The 21,504-nt window shown below is 49.6% G+C and overlaps 2 protein-coding genes across 5 annotated transcripts; one reads left to right on the top strand and one right to left on the bottom strand.

The window, feature by feature from the left end:
- Positions 1-1,195: 1,195 nt before the first annotated feature.
- On the bottom strand, positions 1,196-6,443 carry Gfus (GDP-L-fucose synthase). 2 transcript variants are annotated; one of them, XM_050145091.1, is made up of 11 exons: positions 6,347-6,443; positions 5,518-5,674; positions 5,078-5,192; positions 3,278-3,406; positions 3,118-3,191; positions 2,840-2,973; positions 2,650-2,714; positions 2,329-2,395; positions 2,120-2,199; positions 1,789-1,888; positions 1,196-1,519 (listed from the first exon to the last, which is right to left on the bottom strand). In XM_050145091.1, the coding sequence occupies exons 2-11, from the start codon at positions 5,661-5,663 to the stop codon at positions 1,464-1,466; spliced, it is 966 nt and encodes a 321-aa protein (XP_050001048.1). In that variant the 5' UTR covers positions 5,664-5,674; positions 6,347-6,443; the 3' UTR covers positions 1,196-1,463. The 2 variants fall into 2 exon arrangements, with proteins under 2 accessions (XP_050001048.1, XP_050001049.1); XM_050145092.1 differs by having other exon boundaries at positions 6,281-6,391.
- Positions 6,444-11,963: 5,520 nt separating this feature from the next.
- Znf623 (zinc finger protein 623) lies at positions 11,964-20,783 on the top strand. 3 transcript variants are annotated; one of them, XM_050145090.1, is made up of 3 exons: positions 11,964-12,208; positions 15,158-15,406; positions 18,024-20,783. In XM_050145090.1, exon 3 carries the CDS (start codon positions 18,119-18,121, stop codon positions 19,616-19,618), a length of 1,500 nt encoding a protein of 499 aa, XP_050001047.1. In that variant the 5' UTR covers positions 11,964-12,208; positions 15,158-15,406; positions 18,024-18,118; the 3' UTR covers positions 19,619-20,783. The 3 variants fall into 3 exon arrangements, with proteins under 3 accessions (XP_050001047.1, XP_050001045.1, XP_050001046.1); XM_050145088.1 differs by having other exon boundaries at positions 11,965-12,208; positions 18,046-20,783; XM_050145089.1 differs by lacking the exon at positions 15,158-15,406 and having other exon boundaries at positions 11,965-12,208; positions 18,046-20,783.
- Positions 20,784-21,504: the final 721 nt, after the last annotated feature.

Raw genomic sequence — 21,504 nt, 5'->3', positions numbered from 1 at the left:
AGATCTGGTGCCCTCTTCTGGCCTGCAGGGACATATGCAGGCAGACCACTGTATACTTAATAAATAAATTTATTTTTTTTAAATATTTTTATGGTTTATTTAACTTTATTTTATGTGCATTGGTGTGAAGGTGTCAGATCCCCTGCAACTGGATCTTCAGACAGTTGTGAGCTGCTATGTGGGTGCTGGGAATTGAACCCGGGTCCTCTGGAAGAGCAATCAGCGCTCCTAACCACTGAGCTTAATAATAAATTTAAAAAAATAAAAATAAAAGCTACGATAAGTAATCCCAAAGCGACCTGCCTCTACCCGCAGCACCCTTAGAGCCTCCTGTGCTGCCCTAATTGGCTTGGATTTGACCGTCTTGACATTGAGAATAGAAAAGTCCATGATATCACCACACAGGTGGCTAGAGCTAACAAGCCCAGGCCCGGGGTCCTAGTGAAGTGTGAATCATCCATCACCAATCTCCCTGCAGGTCCATCCTTGTTTCCCCTGATGGCCCACTGAATCTGTCCAAATTGACATCCACCAAGGTCCTCAAGTCTGAGGCAGAGAGGTCTGTGTGACCACAAGTGGAAGGGCTAAGCATAAGATCCAGACTGTTGGGGGCTGGAGAGATGGCTCAGTGGTTAAGAGCACTGGGTGTTCTTCCAGAGGACCGGGATTCAATTCCCAGCACCCACATGACAGCTCACAACTGTCTGAAGATCCAGTTGCAGGGGATCTGACACCTTCACACCAATGCACATAAAATAAAAAGTTAAATAAACCTTTTTTTTTTGAGACAGGGTTTCTCTGTGGTTTTGGAGCCTGTCCTGGCACTAGCTCTGTAGACCAGGCTGGTCTCAACTCACAGAGATCCGCCTGCCTCTGCCTCCCAAGTGCTGGGATTAAAGGCGTGCGCCACCATTGCCCGGCAAATAAACCTTTTTTTAAAGAAAAAAAAAAAAGATTCAGACTGTTAGGAAGGTACCCTGCCCTATACCTGAGCCTGCTGACATCTGACCTACACTGCCTGCTACCTGACACCCACATCTGCATCCTCTGGTCCTTCATATGGGGACTCTTGCCTTGGACCTAGTAGCTCATAGGAGCGAAGTAGCACACGGGAACAGTGGGCCCCAGGACTGGACAAGCTGGGAAGGCTCTGTTGTGGGGAGGGGAAGGCTGGACACAGCTTCTGAGCCCAGGCTTAGGAAAATCCATTTTATTGGTTTCTAGACAAGGGACAGCAGGACCAGCATGGATGCAGAGGTTGGGGAGGAAGCAGACAAGCAAAGTGTTAGTCTGGCCTTTCCCCAAGGATGGATAAACACGGACCCTACCGGACAGCTGCATGGAGCCACCTGGCAGAGGCCAGCACGTGGCTTAGGCTGCTGGATGCTAGCCTCAGTTCTTGGCAAGATCTGAGGTGACCACTGACTGGGCATTGCCAGCTGAGCACCTGCTTGTCCCGTGCTTCACTTCCGGGCCTGCTCATAGTTGTCGGTGAACCAGGCACAGGTCTCCTTTATAGCTGCAGAGGCAGACAAATGAGAGGTGGTGACACCACCCGCCCTCCCCACCCTCCCCGGAGGTAGGAGGCTCCACCCACACACCCTAAACTACAGTGCCCAGCTTTGCAGTGGATATGGCCTCTGAGGAGGGCTTGGTAACCAAGCCTGCAGGGCCTCACATGGAGGCTCACACGGAGGCTGAGCCCACTGCAGGGAACAGGGAGGAAGTCCAGAGCGGGCTGGCAAGCACAGCTTGGGGTGGATAAGGGTTCTGGGAAGGACAGCTCACCTTGCTTGAAAGGTGTGAAACGGAAGTCGGGCAAGTAGGACCGAAGCTTGCCATTGCTGGCTGTCTTCTTATACTGTCCATCTGACTTTGTTGAATCAAACTGGACACCTCGGTCAAGGCCATAGCAGAAGAAACTACCTATTTGCCCTACCCGAAACCTGTCTTTTCCTGGAACAGATCCAGGACATAGCAGATCCCCTTCTTTTGCCAGGGTGAGCACCACCAGAAACAAAATGGTGCTGTGCTGGCCATGATAAGGGGAAGCCACAGTACCCCTCAGTACCCCACCACAGTACCCCACCATCAGCCCATCCCTGGAGTCAAAGGATACAGTGACTTCCCCACAGAAGTCCATTGCCTCCACTACAGCCTCGGCCGCCTCCTTGATGGACACTTCATCTTCCTCGCCCACTGTGGGGAACCACAGGCCAGCAGTCAGTCAGGCCTCCCGGTCCAGACCCTTAGGAGCATGTCTGCTCCCACTCATCAGGGTAGACACGGGTCCTGCCCTGCTGGAAAGGACAGCTGCAGAGTGCCCACCTGAGAGGATGATGGGCTCCACCTCACTGTACTCCCGGAGGACCCAGATGAAGAGCCGGGCCAGGTCCTGGAGGTCAGAGACTTAGGTCAAACCCACAAGTGAGTACCAAATGCCCCTAGTGGGGAGGCTGCACTGCTGTTTCTGCTCCTTTGGGGGCACAGCCAGCGTTCACCCTGGATGAAGGCCCCTCACCCAGGCTATACTCTCTCCTACTGAACCCAAGTTGCACCCCTGGAGACTTGGCATTTTTCAAGGACTGTTTCCTATGCCACCACTTCCCACACAGCCTTCTGGGATGACCATGCTACCCTTGTACATACCAGAGAGTAGATGAACTGCCTCCGTGGCTTCCCCGTCCCCCACACAGTCAAGGCTGAACCATTACCTACAGATGGGGCAGGGGTCAGAGCTCTGCATCCAGAGCCGACACCCCGCCTACCCCACAGCTGAGCCCAGGGCCCCTTCAGGCAGGTAACCTGCGCCAGGCGTGTGCTGGACAGCTTCACTCACTCTTGGCCAGGTGCACCTTATGGATGAGGCCAGGCAGCACATGGCCATCTTCGATATTGAAGTTGTCATGAGGCCCGAAGACATTGGTGGGGATGACAGCGGTGAAGGTACAGCCATGCTGCTGGAAGTAGGCCCTACAAAGACACAGTGTTTCCTGACCTCGTGTCCCCAGCTCCTTCTGCAACTGTATAAATGAGGCAGCGTCGACCATGCCTCACTAATCCAGGGGTCCATCCTCCCCTCTTCAAGGAGGCCTGGGCAAGACCAAGAAGTAGCACCTGTTCTGCACGTCAATCATCCTCTTGGCGTACGAATACCCAAAATTGCTGCTGTGCGGTGGACCGTTGTGGATCTACAAGGAGCAGGAGATACACTGAGAACCCACACCTGGCTCCGCCCACATCCTCAGGTCCCGCCCCAGGAGGCCCTGCGCCTCACCATTGTCTCATCAATAGGATAGGTGGTCTTGTCAGGGAAGATACAGGTGGACAGGCAGGAGACCACCTTGCGAGTGCCCACCTCGAAGGCTGAATGCAGGACATTGTCATTGATGTGCACATTCTTCCTCTGTAGTGGGTAGCACAGGTAGGTTAGATATTGTAGGTTATTAGTTTAAGATGTGTTACATTCATTGATGCTGTGGAATATTTGTTTAATGATGCAAAGACATGTTGCATTCTTTTGCATTGCATTTTTTAAAACTCTGTAAAGCTGTGTTACTTTGCCTGCCTAAACTACCTGATTGATCTAATAAAGAGCTAAATGGCCAATAGCTAGGCAGGAGAGGGATAGGTGGGGCTGCCAGGGAGAGAGAATAAATAGAAGGAGAAAAAGAAGAGGAAAGAAGCAAGAAGAGGAGAGGACACGAGAGGCCAATTACAGAGTAAAAAGGAAAGAAACATATACAGAATAAAGAAACGTAAAAAACCCAGAGGCAAAATATAGTTAAAGAGAAACAGGATAATTTAAGTTAGAAAAGCTGGCTAGAAACAAGCCCAGCTAAGTTGGGCATTCATAAGTAAGATTAAGTCTCCGTGTATTTATTTAGGAGCTGGGTGGCGGGCCCCCAAAGAGTTAAAAAACCAACTACAGTTAGGCTGTCCATGAACGACTCAAGCTCCTTCCTGTTCCTCCAGGGAGAGACATGGAAACATAGCCTAGCTCAGATATGAGCACTATCTGTGCCTATTTATCTGAAGAGCTGCTGTGTGGTGAGATTTTGTTTGTGCTGTGAGACCAGGCAGTGATGGCTCACACCTTTATTCCCAGTGCTTGGGAATCACACGCCTGTCTCTGGTTCTCTTTCAGATTGGACCCATCTCCTGTAGCCCAGGGTGGCCTTGAATTTGCAGAGCTATGCAGTCTGATCTTCAAGCAAGCTTTAGTTGTTAAAGCACAAACAAAACATCACCGCACTTCTGGAACAAGGCTAAGCCTCCCAGCACTGACCTTATAGAAGCTGCCATTTTCTAGGGACACAGGAAGGTCCTGCCCTGCCTGCCTGGGTGTGCTTGCCAGAATGGCATTTCCAGGGCTACTGAGTGCTGGGCAGTTGGTAGAGATGAGGGAAACTGTACGTGGGGTTCCCACTACAAAGAAGTAGCACCCCCTCCCCAACTACAGAGGAGTCATGCACAGCGCCACGTCTTAGTGTCTTGCCTTGCCTCTCTCCAGTTCTCGTCCCTAAATTGTTAGGAGGCATACTGGTCTAAGAACAGGAAAGAGGTAGTGACCAAGCAGTTTGCTGAAAACACTGGGATGGGCAAGAAGAACTTTGGGTGACTGAGTCCTTGAGCAAATCTAGTGGGAACCTTTCCATACTGCAGTGTGTAGTCAGGCCAGCCAGGACAAAGTCACTGCCCAGAGGCAGGTGGACCAACTCTTGGGAGCCCAGTTCACAGAAGCAGAGATCTTATATTTTGCCCTTCTTCCTAAAGCACATGCTAGAGACACTCTAGCATCCAGAAGTGGCTGGTAGATTCAGGGAGCTGAATGAACCAAGTCTGGGAGTTGAAGGATCCGGCAGCCGAGCAGGCTCAGTAAGCAGGAACCTGCCTCCAGTTACACAGCGTGGAATGCTGGCTCTTTCAGCTTCTCAAGCCTGCAGGTCAGCACTTGGCCAAATGACCCCAGGGCTGTGCAAAACCAGTCCTCAAGGACTTCATGGGAATCTGTGGAAGTTCCAAGGGCCTAAGCTCTGGGCTCCCAAGGCTTATTGCCCCCAGCATCCCAACTTACCCAGAAATCCAAGTTGTATTTGATATTCCGGAAAAGGCCGCCTACCATTGCAGCAAGATGGATGACATGGGTGGGCTGTACCTTCTGGAACAGGGCTCGGGTTTGTGCTGCATCCCTGAGGGAAGCCAGGATGTCAGGGGGCCTGGTGAGGCCCAGGGAAATCAGGAATTGGGAACTTGGGCAGTGGGTGGAGAAACTGGATGGGTCTAAGGCTAGAAGGGCAGCCAAAGAGACAAGTAGCCAAGTTCAGGACTGTAGCCAGCATTGGGTGTGGGCACCCGGAACTATAGGAGGATGTTTGCTTAGCATAACCAGCAATCATAGCCAGGTCAGTCACCTGGCAGGGAGGGCACAGACTCAAGGAGGGCTCCTGCTAGGCTCAGGGAGCCTGGAGAGGGGACCAGGAGGAGGGGCTGGCTCTGAATACGGCTCCAACTCACGTCAGATCTGCATCTTTGGAGGAGACAAACACCCATTCCTCGCCAGGTAAGCCGGCCCCATCTGCGACCACCTTCTGGATGGCTTTGCCCACCAGTCCAGAGCCCCCTGTCACGAGGATCCTCATGGATCCCTGGGGCTCACCCATTGCGGCTGCACCTGGAGGAACAAACGTGAGAGCTAAGGAGGATACAGGCTGTGCTGCTCTCCCTACCCCACCCCATGAGCCAATGGACAACAGGCACAGAGTCAAACCCCCAAGGAGGAGCAACCATGGCCTGCCGGGCACACCCTGCTCCGTTCCCCTAAGAAGTCCTTTGCCCTGGGCACCACAGGTTCCTTGCTGGCTGCTATCCAAACCAAAGTAGCTTGGTTCCAACCATGACTCTACTAGGCAGAGGAAAGATACACCCCAACCCTACGACTGAAAGATTAGGGCTGGCAGTTCCGAGCAAAGATCGCAGCGGTTACTTGTAGCCTACACTCTCCGATACAGACAGACAAGTGGCAGTACCCGTGCTTGGAGCCCCGTACCCACTAGTGCTGAGCTGATAGCCTATGGCCTAAGAAAGCCTAGTTCTTCTGGGGCGCTGGAAGGCCTCGGGACGCTGAAAATATGCTCCTGCAGGATGGCTCTGGCCCAGTCGCATGGCTCTACCACCATCCAGATGAACAAGGGCCCAGCCCCTACACCCAGTGGTCCACTACCTCTCAGGCCACCCAGCCCAAGCCCACTAAGACCTCCTATGCTAGACGCACTCTTACAGCCTCAACCAACCAGCCTGTGGGGTCCCTGGCTTGCAGCGCTGCGTCCACCCAGGAGTCTCTCACCTGCTCCAGGTTCCACCAGTCTTAGAGCTGCTTCCGGTGCACAGTTCTCCAGCTACCCGCGGTCCAGGTGGAGGGGGCGAGGCCCTCCCGGGGAATTCTGGGAAATGAAGTCTTGGTTATGCACCGGAGCGGCGCGGGTAATTCTGGGAAATGTTCTCCGGGCCTCAGCCTTCTGGGAAACCGAGTTCTGTGGGCGTGGCGTGGGTGCTCCGCTTAGGCCGCCAGAACCGCGAAAACACACTCTGATGGTTGTACGGATACCGGTCTCGCAACGCAAGAGTGGTCTGACCAGGAATATCTTTTTTTTTTTTTTTTCCGAGACAGGGTTTCTCTGTGTAACAGCCCTAATGTCCTGGAACTTGCTCTGCAGACCAGGCTGGCATCGAACTCACTGAGATCCCCGTCTATACTGGGATCAAAGACTTGCGCCACCACTGCCTGGCCTCTAGATGGTCAGTTGTGTGTTTCAGCCAAGAATTCACAGAAGACTCGGGTTCTTTTACCTAAGTAGCGTATTTTAAAGCAATGAAGAAAATCCCTTCTGCCACAGGGCTGTGGTAGCACACGCTTTAATCCCAGTACTCAGGAGGCAGAGGCAGGCGGATCTCTGAGAGTTCCAGGCCAGCCTGGTCTACAGAACAAATTCCAGGATAGCCAGGGCTACTACATAGAGAGACCTTGTCTGGAAAAATCAGAATCAAACAAACAAAAACTCCTACAATCCCGGCACGAGCCCCTTTGGCTGATAGTTTAAATTTTTAATATGAAACATAATTTAAGATGTTGTCGAGTCTGTTACACAGAGAAACCCTGTCTCAAAAAGCCTCATACACATCTATCTATCTATCTATCTATCTATCTATCTATCTATCTATCTATCCATCCATCCATGTCTATATGTCTATATAGGGTATGTATATGTACTACATATATGTATATGTGTGTATATATTTACACATAAAATGTATGTATAAATATGTATTATAAGTAGTCCTGCTTCCCTTGATATCAAGCTGAAGCAAACACAAGGTCCTGTATTCCAATCTTTACTATGATTATTAGCTTTGAGGCTACAGATAATACATTACACAGTGAATCTATCCATCTACGTGTAGCCTACAGGATGTCTCCAATGGGTTAAAGAGATTGCAGCAGAGTTCAAGGAGTGCCAGCGTGGCCAGAGAGATGGAAGCAAACTCCAACAGGAATGGCGAGCGGATAGGAGTCAGGTCAGTCACTGCTCTGTGAAATTCTCTTCACCTGTGTGAACCAGTGAGTTCACTGGGGTTACATCACTAAAGAGCCCACCCCAGCATGATGAAGACTTGGGAAAGCTGAAATCCTGGCACTCTGCACGATTTGCAGTTAGCTGGGCGGGTCTCCCCTCCTCAGCTGTCCTTGTTGCTGATATAATTTATGAATCTGGTTTTAGGGACTTCTTGAGACCTGTGAGTTGTCTGCTTCCCAAGTTTTAAGGAGCCTCTCTCTGGAGTGGAATGCTTCAACATCTCTTATTTACTGATGGATAATTTAATAGTCGTATACGATGTATTTTCATTTCATTCACATTCATCAGTTTCTTTACCCCCCCACTCCCTCTGAGCCCCTTTTTCTGAACGAGCCCCTTCCTAATTTTAGTCTTCAACTAATATTTCACAACTAATCATTCCTTATAATGTTTATTTTTCGTGTAAATAAAGTAAGATACTGGGTGGGGGTCCTGAATTGAATCCTTAATTGACAAGTACTAGATTGTATTGCCTAGCTTCCTAGAGTGGAGAACTGTCAGCTAAGCAACCTCTCTCTGTCCAAACTACACTTGTGACAACAGTGTTTTGTTTTGTTTTTGGAGACAAGGTTTCTCCTTGTGTGTGGATGGTGCCAGAGGAGCAGCACCCAAGGCTGCCCTCTTGCCAGACATATGCACACATGTGCACCTGCACATGCATAAACACACACACACCTTGATTGTCGGGGTCCAACCCCAACATAAATTATCTCTCTGGACTGGCGTGGAGGCACGGGAATAATTGAGACACAGTTCACACAGAAATATCGGAAGGGAGTCTCAGAGTTCATTTAAATCCTGAAGATCACCCGCGTTTATTTTCAAAACAGCTTTTATATCCACAGGTAAATTGAGGGGAAAGTTCATTAGCATTCTGTTTCCGGGGTAGCGGGGCTAAACGTCCGCAACTCTGGCTGCTCTGTCATGTAGCTTAGATTAAAACCTCTTCCCATAATTACAAGAAAGGGAGCAGAACAACATTAGCATATCCTGACCCTGGCGACAGTCTGTCTGTAAGTGCTAGGTGACCACCTCAGGTGCAACCTATGGCTTGAGACCCTGGCTCAATGTATGGCTGCCATACAATGTAAAAATATTGACCTGTGTAATATTGACCCACACTGATGAACACTGACAGCCATTTTCAACTTGACCAGACAGGGAGACTTTACTTAGCAGTCAAACAGAAGGTCCATGACTGGTGCAGTTTTTGTTTGCACCACGGACTGTAGTATAATCAGCACACACACAATCCTTTGTTCAGGTTAAATACTTCTGCAACTGGTTCAAACATCCTTTTGTATGAGCAGGCTACCTGTTTGTTTTCCAAGACAGCTGAGTGAAAACTCTCCTGTGCTCTAACCAGAAGCCCAATTAAAGGCTTCTCTCCAGTGGTCTTTCTTTTGTCTACTTTTGTTTTTATTCATGAGTAGAGCAGGTTTATCTGGTCATAGGAAGAGCTGTGGAGCAGGGAAATGGTAGCGAGGACGATGGTGGTGGTGACAGTGAGATTAGACTGTTTCAGAGAGCAGCCATTAGCAGGGAGCAGAGGCTGGGACAGACTGGAGGTAGGGAATAGCCTTGGTTGCCAGAGTTGTAGGGAGCTGACAAGCTTTGAAAGGACCAAAGCTCCCAGGCTCATCAGGACGGAAACACTGGCCTCTGTAGGAGTTAAGGATCAGGGAGCCTGAGACTCAGGTGGTGTAATATTAACAGTTGCTGCCCGATGACACCACACACTTCTACTAGATGTTGAGGATTACCGCAGCTGTTGCTGAATGCCAGGTAACTGGTGGTTACCGTGCAGAGCAGTAAGGCATTAATCTAAGTGCCAACAACATTTAACCTCTGGCTTCTAAATTCCACTTAGGGCTTGGAGCTACAGGTAAGTGGTTCTGCCTGTGCGAGCCCTAGGCCTTGGGTACTCAAAGGTCAATACTGGAAGAACTTGTTTTTGCCTCAACACATCATTTCTATCCAGGTGGGACAAAAGGACCCCAGAAAGTTGACCGGAGCAGAGTTTCATTGGGGGTATCCTTGGCCACTGGCACACGGCGGGGCTGACATCTCCAGTGAAGGAGTCAACCCAGTCCTTCTGTAGGCTTGTGCAATTTTTAGAACAGTACGTGTGCTGAATAGTCTTATGTCAACTTGACACAAGCTAAAGTCATCTGAGAGGAGGGAACCTCAATTAAGAACACTCCCTAAGACTGGGCTGTATGCAAGCCTGTGGGGCATGTGACTAATGGGGGGTGTCCCAGGCCCACGCCACTGTGGTTCTGTAAGAAAGCAGGCTGAGGAAGCCATGTTGAGCAAGCCAGTAAGCAGCCCCCCTCCATGGCCCCTGATCAGCCAGATTCTCCTACCTCCAGGCTCTAACCCTGTCTGAGTTCCTGTTCGGACTTCTGTCAAGGATGGACTATGATGGAGTCATAGTCCTCTCCAACTTGTATCTTGGTCATCGTGTTTCATCACAGCAATAGAAACTCTTAACTAAAACAATACGTTAGAAGCGAAACCTAGGACTAGAGAGACAGTACAGAGGTTAAGAGCATTGGTTGCTCTTCTAGAGGTCCTGAGTTCAATTCCCAGCAAACACATAGTAGCTCACACCATGTATAATGAGATCTGGTGCCCTCTTCTGGCCTGCAGGCATACATGAAGGCGGAATACTGTATACATAATTGATAAACAACTAAATCTTAAAAAAAAGTAAAACCTAATGTTTAATTTTCAAAGGTTCCTCAAGCCAGTTTAGGTCTATATAAAAATGAACAGAAAACACTAGCCCCCTGCTATACCTGCTAATTTAGCTCTCCCCCACAACTGCACCAAACTCTGCTAAGCTTCCCCTCCCCCCCAAAAAAACCTAGAAGTTTAGGGTAGAAAGCTGCAGCCAAGCTTGCTTGTAAGGTCATGAGTCTGACCTTCTATAGAAGGATATCAAATAAACAGGATATAAAATGTAGAGATAAACTGGGCGTGGTGGCGCACGTCTTTAACCCCGGCACTTGGGAGGCAGAAGCAGGTGAATGAGAGTTTGAGGCCAGTGTGATCTACAGAGCAAGTTCCAAGGCAGTCAGGGTTACTCAGAGAGAGAGAGACAGAAAGAAAGCTGCTTGATTGGAGCCTTGTCCAGCTCATCGGAAAGCCCCATTTCTCACAGATTCTCCAAACAAATAAAAGGTGCCAATGGCTTGTGGCAGACACATCATCTAACCTATAAAATGTTCCAGTTTTAGTTTGGAGATTCAACTTCTTTGGTCTTCATCTCTGGGAGCAGAGAACCTGCCCGGGAGTTGCTTTGCTCAATATAACTGTTGTTTTTCAATAGGCTAGACCTGGTTTACTGAGCCAGCAAAGAAACTCATTATGGGTGTGTGTGTGTGTGTGTGTGTGTGTGTGTGTGTGACATAAAACCCACACAGTTTTTTGTTAATACATATGACTATTAAGATTGTACCCTCCATGGGGCTGGAGAGATGGCTCAGCAGTTAAGAACACTCATTGCTTGTTTGGGATATTTACAAATTACAAGTTATTTACAAATTACACTTTGTGAAGATGTATTTGCTGTGATTGGTGTAATAAAAAGCTGAACAGCTAATAGCTAAGCAGGAAGTATAGGAAGGATTTCCAGGGAGAGAAAGGAAGAGGAGGAGGAACGGAGGCGCACAGGATACTAGGAGACAGGGAGAGGAAACAGGAGGTGCAAGATGGAAGAGCGGTAACCCATGTGAAAGAATGTAGATTACTATAAACGGGTTAGTTGTTAAAAGAGCTAGTTAGGAACAAGCCTAATCTATACACTGAGCTTTCATAATTAATAAGACGTCTCTGTGCCATTATTTGGGAGCCATCTGGCAAGACAGAAAGATAATTGTTACAGTTGCTCTTCCAAAGAATCCTTGGTACGATTTCCGATTTCCGCGCCCACATGGCAGCTATATCTAACTCCAGTTCCAGGGGATCTGGTGCCCTCTTCCGGACTCCATGAGCACCAAGCACGCACATGGTGCACAGACATACACAGGCAAAACACTACATGCACAATAAAAATAAATAAAATTCTCTGCCTCAATCAGCTTGCATTCTAGGCTCACGCTTAACTTTGCAAGATCATAAAATAAACTGCCTTAATTTCACTACTCTGAGTCTCCAGTGGCTTATTACAAAGTTAAGATCATGTTCTCAGGCACAGCGGCTCAAAGCTGTCTTTCGACCACGCGTGTGTGCACACACACACACAGCTCTTCCAGGGATATCTGGCGACATCTACTGCTGGGCATCGTCGCTAACCCCATACCCACGTGGACAAACAAGGCCTCTCACCGCTGCGTCTGCGCACTGGGTCCTCTGGCTGGACGTAGTGGTCTGGGCCGGAAGTCTGGCACTGAGAAGGCTCGGGTCCCCACTTTCATCCTAGAGCGGCTACGGATGTCCTCCGGGCGGGGCATCGGGTTGCTTCCGGCCCGGGTGTGCAGAGGCGGTGTGGGCTTTGTGGTCGCCCGGGGCTGCGCGGCCGGGTGCGGCTTTGCAAGCTTCTGCGCCGTCCTCTCGCCGCCGGGCTCCGGGTGAGTGGGGCGTCGTAGTTGGCGCGGGCGGGCGGGCGGGCTAGTGGCCAGCGGTGTTCAGCAATTCGGTTTGGTGTTCCGGGCCTGGCTGCACTTCATTTTTGCAGGTGTCCGCAGTTCCTTGCTTCGTTCGGGCCGAGCCCTGCGGTTTTTCCTCGCTGACCTGGGTGTGATAGATGCTTGGGCTGGTCGCCCTACGACATCGAGGTCCTTAGGGGTTGCACACTCATCCTTGGCGCCCAGAGCTCAGGCCTCTGTTTGGCCGCTTGCAGGCTGCTCAGATGCAACTGAGTGCAGGTGCACGCATCTGCTGTTCTGCTTGGACCTTGCCCTCCTGCCTTTCGTCAGACCTCTCGGTCTCTCCTGGAGGAGATGCAGTGCAGGCACCCCAGTGCTTCGGGGGTTGCAGATAATGTGCGTGTTGGGCAGAATCAGCTTCTTACGACCTGAAGGAGGATTCCCAGGTGGGGGTCATGTGTCAGCCAAGCTGTCACAGTCAGTGATGACATAACAGAGTCAACGCCTGTGATATCTCTGTGATGATGCTCGGAACATTTAACCCTCCTTGCATCCTGCCCCACCGTGGTCCAGGAGTCCCCAGGGCCTGAGTAGTACGCTAAAGGTTTCCTGTGGATTTTAGCAGGAGTATGGCTCAAAATTCCAGCAGTTTCCTGCAGGAGCCGGTACTCACAGTCACCCGGTGCACTCAAGACATCCTTCCCCTGAGACCCATCCCAATGAAAGAGAGAAATGATTGTCTTTTGCTCACGGAGAAATCAGTGCGCCACCCTCCATCCCCCACTCCACGCGGGGTGTTGTTGTTGTTTTAGGTTTTTCGACACAGAGTTTCTCTGTGTAGCTCTAGCTGTCTTGGAACTTGCTCTGTAAACCAGGCTGGCTTCACCTGCCGCTGCCTCCCAAGTGCTGGGATTAAAGGAGCGAGCCACCATGCTCAATTTACACACCGACTTTTAAGGCGGTGTCTCACTTCCTTTTTAGCAGACAGCAGACCTTTCGTGGATGCAGCATTGTATCTGTTTCAATACTTCATGGGAGGTACAGGGAAACTTCACAAGCTCTGGACACTGCTGGTTCTTTGAGGGTGGAATCCTGGTCCTGGAATAATTTGGGGTGGGGGTGATAGAGAGCAGAGCTGGGAAAAACTCATGATCTGATCTGGAGTTGGAAGGGATGTCAGAGAAGCAGCAGGCTTGAAGTAATTCAGAGAGCCCTCCTAACTGCTTCTTTGGCTTGTGGAAGGAAGATGGCTGCTGTTAGGCTCCTGGGCTTGTTGGAAAAGAAGCTTGTTTGTGTCAGTGGGAGACCCTGTGTGCAGGTACTAGGGGCAGAGTTTGGACGAGGAGCCCTAAGGGGGCAGTCAGCCACTGGCTCTATTCTTTTCCACCTCCAGTAAGCTGCCTCTGGTAAACTTACAGATGATTCTGAGAACATAATACAAACCTGCTTTGCCCACATGGCACCCAGCTGACTGCGCAACGGCAGAGGCTTCTAAGGAGGTGGGTGTTGAGGCCCACTTGCCTGGCTATTCCCAAAGCTGAAGCTATGCCAGTTTTCCTACTCCTATTTTATTTTATGTGTATGGCTGTTTAGTCTGCACATAAGCCTCTCCGTGACGTTTGTGCTTGGTGCCCTCAGAAGCCAGAAGAGGGCATTGGATCCCCTAGAACTGGAGTTACAGAGTTGTGAACTGCTGTGTGGGTTCCGGGAATTAAACCCAAGACCTCTGAAAGAGTAGAGGAAGAGACCTGGTCAGTCGTCCTCATCAACTTAGACCGTGAAACCCAATATAAACAGGTTCAACAGAACCACCATATACAGCTGCCCACGCAGCTTCAGCATTGCCAGAGCCTAAATTTCATTTCCCCCCCCTCTGGAAGAGTAACGAATGCTCTTAACTGCCAGGCTATCTCTCAAGCCCCCAATTTGCTGATTTTGAGATGAACATTTCTTCAAGCAGATATGTTTTATTCAAGAGATTTCCCTTAAAGCAAGAACTTATAAAAGTCATAAAGAGGCAACGTGGTTTTAAGCTATTCTTGTAAACAGAAACAGATGTAGGCTTGTTTCCAGGTAGCATCGTCATTGTAAGTATGATATCCGGGGCGGAGGGGTAGCTCATTGGTAGGACCCTTACTTGCCCAGCATGCATAATACCCTGAGTTCTACATAATGCATAATATCCTTAGTGCTACAGACAATAGTAAAAGTCTAAAACCAGAAACCACATGTCCATTTTTACCTTTTTCTCAAACATTAAGTTTCAACATGCAAATTTCTTCATAGTACTAACCCTGACCATCTCTAAGCAAAACACCCCATAAGAGCAGCATGTATTTACGAAGAATCAAGTCTCTCAAAGCAGGAAGTGGACTCTGAGTGACAGACCTGAACCCGAGCCTTCGCTCTGCTCCTGACTGGGCTAGTGATTTTGGCGAATCTACGTTCTCTCTTCTCCCTGTCACTCGGTCATCACACACGTGAGATGACACAGGTCCTTTCTGAGCACCATGGCTGGCTGGGCTGCCTGACTCCGGTGCAGCAGGCTGGAAGCTCTGCCTTGCTGTAGCTTCGGGGATTCTGAAGCTTAAAGCTTGCATCCCCCCTCCCCCCCCCAACTCGCTCTTAGAAGGGGCGGTGGGAAAGGTCTGGCTCAAATGCCTAGTAAGTGGCCCAAGTGTTTCTGCTAATTCTACCTACTTGGAGAAGAATGCTGGGGGGGTGGGGGGGGATGTAGGTGAGCCTTGAAGGTTTTTACACAGGAAGTCACCATTCCGTTTATGCTTTTAAAGAGTCATCCTGCTGGCTCTTCAGAAAACAGTGGAGACAGGTTAGACAGTTGTCCCCCCCTTGCGTGTTAAGAAATAATAGTAGAGAATAGCATTGGAGTTTTGAGATGAGCAGAACACGATTTAATGGTCTGGCCTACAGGTCTGCTGGTGGATTGGATGTGGGGCATTCATAAAAGTAAAGGGAACCAAGGATATGCACAGTCCTGGCCGAACCAATGCAAGCTGATGGAGAAGAGGCAGATTTAGCAGAAGCCGGACGGTTGACACCTGAGGGTTGAAAACCCGAGAAGGCATCAGGTTGAGAACTAGTCACGTGGAAGCTGGAAAAGAGCCCAGCTGCAGGAAGAAAAAAACTGTTTCCAGCCAGAGATACCATCTCTCTGCTGAGGTAGGTCAGCGATGGAGGAGGTCTTGCCTGGATCACGGCAAGGCTCCGTTGTCATCACCGGACACTGGGAGAAGGTAGTTAGTGAATGAGAAAGCTGGTAGAGGCTGCCCAGGGGCACTGTGACAAGATGACTTCCTGAGTAAGAAGTCATTGGGTGTCTGGTGCGGGCAGAAGCGGAGCTGAGTAAGTGACACTGTAAACTATTGTGATAACCTGAGCCCGGCATATTTAAGAAAGAAAGGAGATACAAAAATAAACTCAGTGACCTTGGAGAGGTGGAGTGGTAGCTGGAGAGGAAATAGAGGCCAGGCAGTTAGGTTGGTATTCTTGTTCTGTGAGACAGGGTATATGTTCCCCCGGATTAGCAGAGACTTGATGTGTGTGCCGTTTAGTTTTTTAAATGAGATTTTGATAATCTACCTAGAAGATGTCATGGCTCTCTTGTTCCCTACTATATCAGCCCAGGAATTCTGTCCCCAATTAAGTGGATGGAAGAGCTAGCATTGCTGTATGCTGATTGGAATGGCAGGCTAGACGGCGAGAGAAGCTTCTGTGTAAGAGGGAGGGAATGATGGCTGGGTGAGATGGATGGGAGGAGGTCTAGAGCAAGGGGAGGTGAGAACCATCTCTCAGGCCAAGTTTAGCTTGACTCAAGAAGAGGGAGGTAAACACAAGTAGGTGGTGAAGTGGGCATTCTTGTCTCACTGCCTTTGCTTTCTTACTGAAGCAAGGGCTGAGGGATAGAAAAAGTGCTAGACATTTTAAATATTTATTTTATGTGTATGAATGTTTTACCTGTATATGTATATATACCATATGTGGTCCTGGTGCCTACAGAGGTCAGAAAATAGCATCAGATCCCCTGGAACTTTACAGACGGTTGTGGGCTGCCATTGTTGTGTGTGCTGGGAACTGAACCTGGGTCCTCTGTAAGAACAGCAAGTACTCTTAACTGCTGAGCCATCTCTACAACCCCACTGTCGGCCTTTTGAAAAGAAGAAAAGGATGACCGGGCAGTGGTGCACACCTTTAATCCTGGCACTTGGAGGCAGGTGGATCTCTGTGAGTTCGAGGCCAGCCTGATCTACAGAGCTAGTTCCAGGACAGGCTCCAAAACCACAGAGAAACCCTGTCTCGAAAAAAAAAAAAAAAAAAAAAAAAAAAAAAAAAAAAAAAAAAAAAAAAAAAAAAAAAAAAAAGCACTTGGTCAGCAAGAGTTCAGACAGATCCAAACCAGGCTGGTGGTGGCCAGAGCTGGGTCTCACACAGGGGACAGGAAGAAAAGGGCAGCTGACTTCCATGAAGAGGATTTATACCTTTTCTCACTGCAACTACTTGAGTCTCTTCCTTAAAATGTTGTGCATTGCCAGTACCCTTAATCTCGGCACTGGGGAGGCAGAAGCAGGTGGAGCTCTGCGAGTCTGAGGCAAGCTTGGTTCATGTAGTGAGTTCCAGGCCAGCCAGTACCACATAGCGAGACCCTGCCTTTAAAACAAATGTGTTAATGTTTACGTGCCATCTGCTCACAGCTCCTGTCCTTTAAATCATCTCTACTACTTACCATACCTGATACATTGTGACAGCTAGGTAAGTCTGTTCTCCAGGGACAGTGACCAAAAGATAAAAGATAAAAAGTGCATACATGACAAAGCCACAGAGAAACCCTGTCTCGAAAAAAAAAAAAAAAGTGCATACATGTTCAGTACAGATGTAGGGTTTTTCTTACTGTTGTTATTTCTGGTTTTTTTTTTTTTATCTGAAATGGACCAACTCTTGGAGACAGAGCCCAATGATTTTTAGGGCTAAGTATATAAACTGTTGAGAATTGTGCCAGTGAGGCCCAGGACAGGGGCCTCTGGAGCCATTCCAGTCATCAGGGGATTCCATTGAGGGGACTAGATTATAAGGCTACCGAAAGGGTGAGAGATTGAAGTATGGAGAGCCCAGCTGGGTTCTTGGCTTCAGTCACTGGAGGCCAGAAATGCCGCATTGCTGCTAGCGCTGAGGCCCTGTGTATTACACATAGCCTACAGCGAATGCAGTACTGTGGACCATGGCGGCTCACTGGGTGCGGGCAAGACAGATGAGGCTGGAGGGTAGGAGGGGTGATGGATGTTATTTGCGTGATCTTTAGAATTATATGTCTTGGTTTTTTTTTTTTTCTTGTTTGTTTGCTTTTCAAGACGGGGTTTCTCAGTAGCTTTGGAGCCTGTTCTGGAACTCACTATGTAGCCCAGGCTGGCCTCAAACTCACAGAGATCCGCCTGCCTCTGCCTCCCGAGTGCTGGGATAAAGGCGTGCACCACCACCGCCCGGCTACATGTCTTGATTTTTAAGTAGAGCCCTGGCTATATCCCTGTCTCTTTGTCTCCCGCCCAGGACAGGTAGAGAGGTGCTGTTTAACTGGCACAGGCCTGTTTGTCCTGGGGTTGGATATATGAGAGGTGGGGCCCCAAGAAGCCTTCCCATGTGTTCAATGGGTTGGAGCAAGGTGAGAGTTGGAAACAGTGAAGGGCCCGAAGTGTGGGCAGAGGAAAGGCTTCCTCTCTCACTAGCATGGGAGTTTAATTTTAGAGCTTCTGCCTGCTCAGCAGCTTCTTGTTAACGAAAGGGAAAGACATCTTCTTCTCTCATTTCAGATTCTACTGTAGGAGCTGGGGGCAAGAAGGTGCTCCCGAAGCCTGAACTTCTGGGGATGAAAAGTCACAGAATATGATGTCTGACAAACTTACAGTGCTGGAGCCTTCTGCCTCGGAGCCCGGGGAGTTTCATGAAGAAAGGTTAGTGCCGCTGTTGGGGAATCCAGAAAGACAGAGCCTCGAGAGTCCCCCCTCTCAGGAAGGGGGTTTCAAACAGATGACAGTGACCCACTGGAAAATCCAAACAGGAGAGACAGCCCAGCTATGCAGTAAGTCAGGAAGAAACCCTGTTCTCAACTCAAACCTTCTGATCCTCCAGAGAGAGCTCATAGAAGGGGAGGCCCGTTCTTGTGGTGTTGGTGGCAGAAGCTTCCCATTCAGTTCAAATGTAGTTCCACATCCGATTTCTCACGCGGGGGAGAAGCCTTATCAGTGTGATCACTGTGGGAAAGGCTTCAGTCAAAACTCCCTCCTCACCGAACACCAGAGAGTCCACGCTGGGGACAGGCTCTCTGTGTGCAACGTGTGTGGGAAAGACCTCATTCACTACGCTGACCTAGTTGAGCACCAGCGTGCACACAGCGGCGACAAGCCGTTCAAGTGTACACAGTGTGGGAAAGCGTTTTGTCACAGTTCAGACCTGCTTCGACACCAGAGAGTCCACACCAGAGAGAGGCCTTTTGAGTGCAAAGAGTGTGGGAAAGGCTTCAGTCAGAGCTCCTTACTCATTCGCCATCAGAGAATTCACACGGGAGAGAGACCCTACGAATGTAACGAGTGTGGGAAATCTTTCATTCGGAGCTCGAGCCTTATTCGGCACTACCAGATCCACACAGAGGTGAAACAGTATGAATGCAGAGACTGTGGGAAAGCCTTCCGGCACCGTTCGGACCTCATTGAGCACCAGAGAATTCACACTGGAGAGAGACCCTTTGAGTGTCACGAGTGTGGGAAGGCCTTTATTCGCAGCTCAAAGCTCATCCAGCATCAGAGAATCCATACTGGAGAACGGCCTTACGTGTGCAATGAGTGTGGGAAGCGCTTCAGTCAGACGTCCAACTTCACTCAGCACCAGAGGATCCACACCGGGGAAAAACTCTACGAGTGTAACGAATGCGGCAAAGCCTTCTTTCTGAGCTCGTACCTCATACGACACCAGAAAATCCACACCGGCGAGCGGGTATACGAGTGCAAAGAGTGTGGGAAGGCTTTCCTGCAGAAGGCCCACCTCACTGAGCATCAGAAGATCCACACTGGAGACAGACCCTTTGAGTGCAAAGACTGCGGGAAAGCCTTCATCCAGAGCTCCAAGCTGTTGCTGCATCAGATCGTCCACACTGGGGAGAAGCCCTACGTGTGCAGTTACTGTGGGAAAGGCTTTATACAGAGGTCCAACTTCCTTCAGCACCAGAAGACGCACACCGAGGAGAAGCTCCGTCAGTACGGTCAGCATGGAACAGATCTCACCCCACCCCCAGACCTTGTCCACCAGGAGGATCTTTCCCTGAGCGAGACCTCCCTTCATTTGGGAGAGGCGTCTACAGATCAGGGGTGTCATGCAGGTCACTTATGAGACAGTCGCTCTTGGAGTCAGTAAGTGGTGCTTGGAAATGGCATACTTAGTATGTGGCTTGTCACATTTCCCAACTCACAGATAGCCTGCTTGTGGTTAGGTCTGTCGTCTGTCACCAGGTCAGGAAAGCTGAGGTGAAAGACCCCCGGAGTGGGGAGACTCTCACTCAAGTCTCGGGATAACACGACCCCCCAGGAACTCATGAGAGACCGTCCTTGCTGCAATCACATGAGGTTTATTGACAGGACAGGAACCAGTGCTCTGGGGCTGAAACTCATTTCCCATGCAGGGGTAGAGTTCGACCCCGAGTAGCTGGGAGAAGGGGTATTTAAGGGAAGAAACCATAACCCAATAACCCAAAGGAGGTAGGGAGGGCATCATTGGAAAATTCCAAAAATACCAGTGATAATCACAAGGGGATAACTCCCTGTTTCTCAAGATTATAATCTAACTTCAAAGTTAGCTAGTTCCTGGACCAGAGTCACTGAACCAGCTAACCTAGATTTTGGTTCTCCTCTCCCTGCTAGATTTTTTTTGGCTCTACTTTTTCTGCTAGAGGGGTCTGAATTTATCCGGGTCTTTCAGGGGGACTGGACAGCTGGCTTTGAGCTGAACACTGAGGGAGAGCCTCTAGAGCATTTTCTAGATTTTCGTTAAAGTTACACACTGTCGAGTTAAATCTTTTCAGAGATATGGCTACTTCTCTGAAAGGTTGGAGAAAGGGGTTTTCTCATGCAAAACTGCAAGTTGGTTCTTCCCTATTGTCTGGGACTAAACTCCACGCCATAGGGCTGAGTCCCTGGCCTTTGCTTTCTCAACTGTTTGACTCCTGGTAAAGCTTTTGACGTGTTCCTCCGTCCACATCCTCCAGGCCGCTCCCACTCCTGTCCTGATGGGTCTCCCCCTGTCTCCCAAGTCGCTCCTGATTATTCTGCGAGGCCTCTCTCAGGCACCGTGCCCCAGAATGCTTCCTTAGTACCGAGCTGGGTTTGTGGCTTGTGCTTCTGTTGCTCAGTGCTTCCCTCTGCTACTGTACTTGCTTTGAAATCCCACAGTTTTGAATTCTTTTTCACCATGCTCCGTTCCCTGAGGACAGTGATCGTGTATCATTGATTCCCATGTCCCTAGTGTCTAGCACATGACAATAAACAAAGCAAAAACCCAAGTCTGTGTAATTGGCTTATCCTTTATCTGTCTACTGTCTACAGGTTCTCACCGTGTGGCCCAGACTGGCCTCAGACTCCTCGCCCCTCCTCCCCAGTCTCCTCAGTGTTGGGGTGGCAGGTGTGTGCTACAACACCTGCTACCATTCTGTATTGCTGTTTTTAAGTTTGGGGATGTTCTTTCTGTCATCAGCGTGGTCTGTCTCCCCAAGTCCTGTTGATACTTGTTCTTTAGAGTTGCTGACCGTCTCCTGTCCGCGGTTCTTACCCACCAGGTGTGCCATGGCCCTCATTCAGAGCTGCCCATTGTACTTTGAGGGCAAGGCCCTCGTGTTTACCTCAGTCTTTTTCTATTTTAGCAGCTCCAGGCTCGACTGTCTCTTTCTAACGTCACTCGTTTGGAAATGTTTGAAATTAAGATCTTTGAGGAATAGTTTTAGAGTCTTGAAAGATGAGAGTAAGAAGGTGCCATGCATCCTATGGGGAGTGTGCTGGCGAAGGGCAGTGTGCGAAGTGGGCACCAGTCCTCGTGAGAGCTCCAGATCAGGGGCTAAGAGTGGCACTGTAGATCAAGGAAGGCTCCGGAGCAGACTTGATTTTATTTTATTTTTGGTTTTTCGAGACAGGGTTTGTAGCTTTGGAGCCTGTCCTGGAACTAGCTCTTGTAGACCAGGCTGGCCTCGAACTCCCAGAGATCCGCCTGCCTCTGCCTCCCAAGTGCTG

Source organism: Alexandromys fortis, unplaced genomic scaffold (genome assembly GCF_014885135.2).
Source record: "Alexandromys fortis isolate MF-2015 unplaced genomic scaffold, M_Fortis_MF-2015_v1.1 scaffold_2_1_26212458, whole genome shotgun sequence".
In the NCBI taxonomy this organism is placed as follows: Eukaryota; Metazoa; Chordata; class Mammalia; order Rodentia; family Cricetidae; genus Alexandromys; species Alexandromys fortis.
This window is presented reverse-complemented; position numbering and strand designations above follow the sequence as displayed.

Excerpts from the sequence above, each read along its gene's own strand:
- Gfus (XM_050145091.1), bottom strand. The coding sequence starts at position 5,663 with ATGGGTGAGCCCCAGGGATCCATGAGGATCCTCGTGACAGGGGGCTCT. Across the intron at positions 2,974-3,117 it reads ATGATTGACGTGCAGAACAG|GGCCTACTTCCAGCAGCATG; the intron begins GTGCTACTTCTT and ends GTGTCTTTGTAG. Across the intron at positions 2,715-2,839 it reads TAAGGTGCACCTGGCCAAGA|GTAATGGTTCAGCCTTGACT; the intron begins GTGAGTGAAGCT and ends CCCCATCTGTAG.
- Znf623 (XM_050145090.1), top strand. The coding sequence starts at position 18,119 with ATGATGTCTGACAAACTTACAGTGCTGGAGCCTTCTGCCTCGGAGCCC.